This window comes from Manis javanica, chromosome 2, assembly GCF_040802235.1.
Source record: "Manis javanica isolate MJ-LG chromosome 2, MJ_LKY, whole genome shotgun sequence".
NCBI lineage: Eukaryota > Metazoa > Chordata > Mammalia > Pholidota > Manidae > Manis > Manis javanica.
The window spans coordinates 146,444,398-146,452,888 of record NC_133157.1 but is presented as its reverse complement, the minus strand read 5'-3'; the positions used below and the strand labels follow the sequence as shown (position 1 = coordinate 146,452,888).

General features: G+C 36.9%; 1 protein-coding gene across 1 annotated transcript; it reads left to right on the top strand.

Moving 5' to 3' along the window:
- Positions 1–1,163: 1,163 nt before the first annotated feature.
- Positions 1,164–3,431, top strand: LOC140847919 (ankyrin repeat domain-containing protein 26-like). Its single transcript, XM_073229552.1, has 2 exons — positions 1,164–1,267; positions 1,952–3,431. Exons 1-2 carry the CDS (start codon positions 1,217–1,219, stop codon positions 2,816–2,818), a joined length of 918 nt encoding a protein of 305 aa, XP_073085653.1. The 5' UTR covers positions 1,164–1,216; the 3' UTR covers positions 2,819–3,431.
- The last annotated feature ends 5,060 nt before the right edge of the window (positions 3,432–8,491 follow it).

Here is an 8,491-nt window from a genome sequence, read left to right as displayed (position 1 = left end):
GCTTTATAATATGTCTGCTTCCATTTATTCCCTTGCTCTCCAACCATATTCATCCCTCCCGTCAGTTCTTAGAGTGACCTATCTCAGCTACAAGTAACAACCATGAAGCACCCTAAAACACATTTACGTCCAGGCATCCAAAATTACATATAAGGAAGGCTTTGGTAATCTGAGTCCTACCTAACTCCCTACCATCAGCCTTTTCTACTGCCCACCCTCTTCTCTGGCATTCTGAACTGCTGGGCATGCCAGCCTAACCAATCCGTGTATTTCAGTCAGATAGTCACCCCATTATGTGCTGCTCTGCCTGTCTTGCAGTGGTCCTGCATGCTCTCCGCATTTCTGCCCTCTACCCATTTGGTTCTGGCTAACCTCACTGTTTAAGTCAGCACAGGCATTATCTCTAAAAACCCGTTCCTGATTCCTGTTGTCCACAGTCTTCTTTAAACCTTTAAGTATTTAGCTGGAACTCAATAAATAACAATTGAGTAAAGTAACTAATGACTATTTATACAAAGATGATTTACAAGACTGTCCCCTATAGTTTCGGAGCAAAGGGGACAAACACGTAGATGATAATTTATGGCTCTTATGGTAAAGACATACAAGAGAAATGTATAAAACACTAAGGTAGGCCCAAAGAAACACCTATTCATAGGGGGAAAGACAGCCATAGTAAGGGAGGGCTTTGTACAGCAGTCTGAATCTTGTAAGAGGAAGAGGAGTTTGTCAATAATAGTGCAGCCAAACATTTCAGGTAAAGGAGGGGTGGTGTATACCCCAATAAAGTCATAGAAAGTAATAATTTTGGTTCCTGAATAATGTAGCTGAAGCCTAGCATGTTGTTAAGATCGTACACTTTTGAGGTAGAAAATAGAGTATCTTGTGGCTTTATATGTTTCTTCTGCATTTTTAAATTTTGGGTTTTTTTCTGATTATTTTGTTTGATGTCGGATGGATTTTTGAATGAGGCTTTTACATGTTTGTATGCATTTATCCTGGCAATTTCTAGTATTTCCCAAGTGTTTGTTGAAGTTGTACATAAGTTAGAAATATTTCCTAAATAAGTATTCAGATAAAGATGAAGCTTAATTTAAACTCTCAATTGATAAAATGTTATTTTCTCTTTGTTTAAGAGTATGGCTTTTATTGAACCATTCTGTTGTAGTTCAATTTAACTGAATATATCAATTTGTCAGCAGAACAAGACGTCATAATGATGTCAAAGAAAGAACGGCCTGATGGAAGTGACTATAACCACCAACAGGTATATAAAAAATTTTAATTTCTGGTTTAATATTGTTGACTATTCTTTAATGTTGTAACATAGTTTAAATGAAATTACCTTTTCAACTAGTCCTTCAGAGTCAATAGATCACTTCATAGGAAGTCTAAAATTTTACTACTTGCAAAAATGAATGAGAAATGTCATAGAATACATCTATATATTCAGGTCTTCCTCATGCAAAAGTGTGAGGAAATGTGGATCAAACTAGGCAAATTGAGTAAAAAAAATAATTTAAAACTCATCACAAATGAGTTAAAGCAGAAGTTTGGTGATCTTTAGGAAAAAGAATTTTAGGAAATAAAATATGCCCAAATATATGCCGATCTAAGGCTCTTACTCTAGGGTAACTGAATTGGTTAGATTTCAGACTTTGAAGTCAATTTTTCAGTGTAGCTAGATTCATTATTATTCTAGTTTATGCCTTCTGAGTCGTAATTCTTCAGTTAAATTTTGAGTAAAGTTTGAGATTTGGATCCAACTTAGTTTTTTTTCAGTTGGATATCCATTAATCACAAAATTTTTCATTGTATAAACATTCAGCTTGTCCCCTATTTTCAGAGGAAATCATGATAAGTCTTTTAATTGAGTGCTAGCTGAAAGTCTCCTTTTACTTAGATTTCTGATAGTCATGAACATCTATTGCTTAAAATCTACATGTTGCAGGATAAAATTGCCATGCTAAAACCAGAAACACAAGCAATGAAAAATCAGAAAGAAAAGAAATATCTTGAGGACACTGAAATTATAAAAGAAAAAGATGATCTTCAAAAGAAAACAGTGATTAAGGAAACATCTACAAAAGTAATGTTCCAGTATGGTGGACGGCTTGACTTCCTGACATCTGAGAATACAATGCTACATTCTAAGTTGCAGAATGAAAAAGCAAGCAAAGAAAGATTGGAGACAGAAGTTGTATCAGACAATTCTAGACTGTCTACTGCTACCCGTGATCATGAGCAAAGTCAGGCATCAGAAAGAGAACTAGGATTTGCTTTCCATAGTCTTAGAGCAAGAAATGAGTGGTTTCTGTCTAGTCAGGAAGAAAACATGAGCATTCTTTCTCAACAGCTTTCTAAAGCTGAACGTAAAGTCAGTAGCCTGGAAATTGAGCTGAGTCACACCAGAGATGCCCTTAGAGAAAAGACTTTGGACTTAGAAAGTGTGCAAACAGACCTAAGCCACATACCCTGTCAAAAGAAGAACAGTGAACACAAGTATGAGAACAAACAAGATAAACTGAATAAATACATCAGAAAGCAGGAGTTCTTAGAAAACAGATTATCTCAACTACAAAGTGAAAATGAGTTGCTCCGACAGCAACTGAATACTGCTCAGAACAAAGCTAAAAATGAACTCCAAACTGAAAGGGAAAAATGTCTTACCCTAGAAGGAAGGAATAAAGAATTACTCGATGATTTTAATCGTCTCAAAGAAAGAATGAAACAAGGTGAAAATGAGAAAAGAGAACTAGAAGTAAGTATCCAGGAAAATAAACATTTTTCAAAATTCCTGAAAGAAAATTCAAAGTAATATTTGATTATGGAAAAGTGTTGAGTCTATTGAATATAAAAAGGATATAGACTATAAATATCTTAAAGGCATGCTTGTAGCCAGCAAAAAAATTAATTTGGCAGGTGCTTTATTTTGAAGAAAGACATTTGTGTTGACTATGTTCATTTATAATTTAGTCTTATACTGCTTAAATAATAATTTTAGTCTTTGTGTCATCACATTTTAATACTGTGATGAAGCAGATAAGTGGAAATGCTCATACTTAAAATGAAACTCTAGATTCAATCAAGTGGATCACCTTGACAGTTATTCCAGATTTCCCAGATGAGATGAAGGGCCGATGCTGTATGTCACAGTCCTTTTCCTTCAGTAGCTTTTATACATTTTCAGTTGGTGTAATTTTATTGTGATTCATGTCAATTTGAATTAAATTTGGAAACATTTTAGTCTCAAATCGTGTATTATGACCTTTTCAAAGGCATCTGCTCTCCAAAACATCATATTTTAAGACAAATGTGGTGACATATAGCAAAAAAACATATTTGATTTTTCCCATTGCTATTTAAAATCTACTTCAAACATATTTACAAAGAGTTTGCTCACAATTCTCATTTCAAGGAGAAATGTAGGTTAGTACATAACAAACTTACTGGATATAATAAGTGTGTCCAGTACAAAGAGAACTGTAACTGTCTGTGATTGGAGCGCTTTTTCAGACTAATGTGCAGTGGCAGCAGGATTTGTCTATAGCAGGAATGGAGTGCATTATAGGAGCCAAGGTCAGGGAGGCAGGTAGAGGCCTGGTTACCTAGGGCCTGAGTCCCACTGACATGACTTCACATTTATTCTCAGATGAGGATCTGTTGCAAGGACTCACACAGAGGATTCAGTATGTGAGGAACTCTGAAGTCAGTTTAAGTTACTAGGAAAAAAGAGGGAAAACCTTTCACAACATATAATTTACCACCTCCAAGTCTCACGTATATGGTTTTTGTTTTTTTTTTTGAGACTTCCCTAGGTGGTAAAGCTCTGCAAATTCTTAGGGGGAGTGGACAGTGGGGCCGAATTCATTGTCTTAAGTATACAATACTGATTAGGCAGGAGGATCACACAAAATTCAGTAAACAGGAATGTGTATGCATGAGGAAAAGGTGAATTGATGAATGCAGTAACATTTTTCAAAACACGTATGTTAGAGTTACATATTAACAACAAATATGTTATTAGGTACTTGTGAGACACAAACTCCAACAAGAATGGGCTGATGTGGAAATACAACGATTTGAGTCAGAGAGTTTGCTAGAAGCTGCCTCCTACTATACCAATGAGAGACAGGACTTAAAGAAGAAATTAAATCAAGCCCTAAGTCAGGTATGTGTAAAATTTAACATACCAACAGTTAATCTATAGCTAATGAAATAATACACAGTGTTTTAGAATATTAATTTCTGTGGACAGCTTTTACATTTTCATTACAACAAATTTATTACAATTCTGTCTTTACAATGCACTTATTAAACTCTGACTTTAGTTCTGCCATTTATATTATGCATTTTTTCTTACAATATTTATCCTTAGGAAAACAGAATTACGCATCACTCCTCACATCAGTTGAGGCTTTATTTGTTAGTTCCATCCATTGTTTTTTTTTACAGATCTCTCTTTTGCCATGATGAGGCAATCCAAATAAAATCACAGCATAAAGTTTAATGGAATGTTTCAGAAAGTTGTAATTTTTGTTACCTTCACTATTGCAGATGTAGAATACATTTATTTTGTGGATTTCAGGTTAATTGTACAAAAGGTCATTATATAAACCATTTGAAATGAGATACTTCCGTCATTTCCTTCCCCTTTACATATTCCGTAAAAATGTGGAAAGATTCAGATCATGTATAGTATGTATCCAAACATAGAGAATTAAGAAAATTATCTACATCCAGCTGTTAGTCAGAAAAATAGATATGAGTGAGGTGGAAAAAGAGTAAGGACAGGAAAAAGCCCACTGAAAAAGACCCAGAGTTAATCAGTTAACGCTCAAAAGGCCAGGAACAACTTGGCCTGGAATGTTTGAATATTCCCCAGATAAAGGAGGGCACCTCAGCATAGCCCATGTCTTTATTGTGTTAATTATGCAGGCCCAATTTATTTTTTCACTTTACCTATCTGCTGGTCTGTTTCTCCTTCACCACTAATCAAATAACTTGCAACCCAGGCAACTAATTTAGCATGCAGGCCCAGCTGTAAACAGCATAGTAAAAGGCAGGAAGTTAAGTAAGATTCTTATCTTACTCTTTCCCAAGTGGTACTTGAGGGTTCTGATGCTTTTCTACATTCTTACCATATCTGTCATCATCTGTCTTTTTTATTGTAGCCATCCTATAGTGGGTATGAAATGGCATCTCACTGTGGTTTTGATTTGCATTTTTCTGATGAATAATGTTTTTGAGCATCTTTTCCTATGCTTATTATCCATTCAGGTATCTTCTTTGAAGAACTGGCTGTTTGATTCCTTTGCCTATTTTAATATTGGACTGTCTTCTTATAAGTGAATTAAAAGAGTTATTTCTATATTCTAGATACAGATCCCTTATCAGATAAAGGGTTTTCAAGTATTTTCTCCTATTCTATAGCTTGCCTTTTCACTGTCCTGATGAATCCAGTTAATCTGCTTTTCTCCTTTGGTGTCATCTAAGTAACCATTGCCAAATCCAGTCACAAAGATACACACCTTTGTTTTTTCCTTTGGGTTTTATAATTTTTGCGCTTACATGTTGAGTTGACTTTGTATATTTGCTACAAAGTAGAGGTCTGATTTTATTCTTCTGTATATGGATATTCAGTGGCCCCAGTACCATGGGTTAAAAAGATTATTCTTGACCCATTTAACCTTTTGGCACCCTCGTTGAAAATCAGTTCACCAGAGTTTATTTTGTATTCCCAATTCTAATACGGTTGCAGCATGTCTATCCTTATGCCAGTACCAAATCAAATATTGTGAGGACTCTTTCACGGTCATCTTGAATATTACCACTTGCTTCTCTCAGCTCATGCAGACACTTTCAGCTTCAGAGAGCCTTTGTCCAGCTTGTGCCCTGCTGGCTGTGCCATGATGGGAAGTCAGGCTAACAACAAAGGTAGAGCCCATTCCCTTTCTTTTCTCCATTCACACCTTTAGTCTCTCACCAGTGTTCCTCCACCTCACTCCCATTTGCATGTCTGGGTCGCAGGATCTGCTGACTCAGTCTGTGTAGTTCATTATGTTTCGGCGACTCACTGTAGGGCATAGACTGATCCATAGATTTCACCATCTAGGAAGGAAGAGATGAAGTCTGGGCTTTTGGCTTTCTCTTTGGAAGTCTTGCTAATCTGTCATCTTGCAATTCACAATTAAATCTTCTTTTGACCTGGTTCTTGTGTGTAATCCTGAGGCCAACCTTGTTCTTGGTGCTGATCCTATGTTCTCAGAAACCTCAGTTCTCCGTATCCACCTCCTTTTACTTAAATCGAAAGAGATGGATAGCTATACTTTATAGCTCAGTGCATAATTGACAGAATCCTATTTCTTCCTATCCCAAGAAAAAAAGAACGTCAAGAGTACAATTCTTAAAAGTGAGGTAATTATTCAACCAAGTCATTGAATAAACAATTGACTTTATCAGAATGTCAAAGCTAAACTGTATGATAGGCAGAAGTACTACGGTGCAACATAAAGATGAGATGGTCTTACCTCCCCATACTGACAACCTTGAGGTAAGATAAAGGAGAAATTGTACTTAAATAGTCCAAAGGACACTGCATTTATTTTACTACTGAGATTAAAAATGATTCCTTAATGTTCTCTCCTTATTTCCTCACTGAGGAAAGTAAAATGAAGATTGAGTGCTAGACTGACTAATAAATACTCCATGCTGTCTATTAGAATTTCAGTTAATTAAAATCGGACAAAATGCGTCATTTTTGGCTACGAAAGTATTTCAGTTGTTATTCTTTAAATCCTATGTCTCTCCTTGCTTACCAGTCTTCCCTATCCCCTAACTTGAGGAAAAATTCTGAAGAGGCATGTATGCCTAGGGGTAAAAATTTGTAATTGAAAGGAACCCTAGAAAAACTTTTTAGATCTTCTAGTCATCTGCTTCTTCTCATTAGCATTGTTTTCCATTAATAAATTAATCTCAACATTTATTATAACCCATTTTAAAGGGGACTCATTTCTACTGTTTGGCACCCTTGTTGAAAATCAGTTCACCACAAATAAGTTAGTTTTCATATTATCCCTTTTTTCACCACTTTCCTCCGTATCTGTTTTACCCTAATAACCTCCCAGGTTCAGTAGCTTAAATAACATTATCTTATTCACAAACCTCCATCAGGAAAGTGTGGCCAGGACAGCTTGTCTCTGCTTCCTTCAGCTTTAGCTGGGACAGCTCGAAGGCTGAGGCTGGAATCATTTGGAGGCTAGTTCACCCACATGTCCGATTGTTGGTGCCAGGCCCTGGCTCGGACTTTAGTTGGGCTGGGCAGCTGGAACACCTGGCCTATCCAGGCCAACCAGCCTTGGAATTCATACAGCATCACCTTCACCATATTCTGTTCACTGGGAGAAAGTCAGTAAGGTTGGCCCATAACCTTCCTTTTTAAAAGAAATTAATGGATGTTTTAAAAGTAGAGACACATTTAAAAAGCACAATTTTTAATTACCCTCCCACATGAAAAACATACTCCAATCACTATGTTATATACTTGAAACCAGTGTAATATCATATGTCACCTATACTTAAAATAAAAAAGCCAAAGAGACAACAACAAAATATATATCCATGTAGCCAAAACACTGGTCAAGATATATAAAACATTTCCATAAAAAAGGAAAAGGCAAAAAACACACACTCACCCGTACCCTATACCTGCATGCCAAGCCTCAGTGACGATGGCATCCAGTTCAGGCTGGAGTCTGAGATCTTACATCTTCATCAGGTGCAGATGGGACAGGAGCCTGGGCTGTGGTTTCTACAGTTTAGCCCTTGGAGTACAATTCCTCTCAATACAAAGATTGAGAACTGAAGAGCCAAGTCATCTACCACCACCCACAGAGCCAACATTCTGCTGACCTGCTCAAGACTCTCATTCAGAATGGAAAATGGGAGACACATTAGTCCATAGCAATTCTGAAAGGCAGCCTGCTGCAGGCTGCTAGTTCTCTGAGGAAGACTTAGTCCTAATCATGGGAATGCCTCTCCGTGGCCCTTTGCTGTGCCTCTGAGCTCTCAGTTCTGTCTTGTTCATAAGAGAGGACCTGTGTTTGCATCTGTTTTTTCAGCCTGCTTCCTCCCTGTAGAACTTCTAAGACCCAAAGGCCTCTTTTCATTTGTATTCTCTCCATCTCTCAGTCCAGGCTACCAGGCAGTGTTTTTGCTAATACTGTTTTTAAACAGTTTCCTGTGAATTTTATTGGGGTTCATGCCAATAGGAAAGGGACCCTCATGAGTCATTTTGAGATAAGCTCTTCACTTTGGGCTTCCTGTGAAGCTGTTGTAGGATGGTGCCTTAAAATGTATAAACTCTGAAGATCCTTAGAAGAAGTTGAGGCACCACCATACATCTTTCTGAGATCCTAACAAAGGATTTTACAGTCTTGGCTGCAACGTTTGGTTGTGTTTTCTCCTGGCAGCACCCTGGATTTTATCTCAG

Coding starts and splice junctions, on each gene's coding strand:
- LOC140847919 (XM_073229552.1), top strand. CDS start 1,217: ATGATGTCAAAGAAAGAACGGCCTGATGGAAGTGACTATAACCACCAA. Junction 1,268..1,951: donor GTGACTATAACCACCAACAG/GTATATAAAAAA, acceptor TACATGTTGCAG/GATAAAATTGCCATGCTAAA.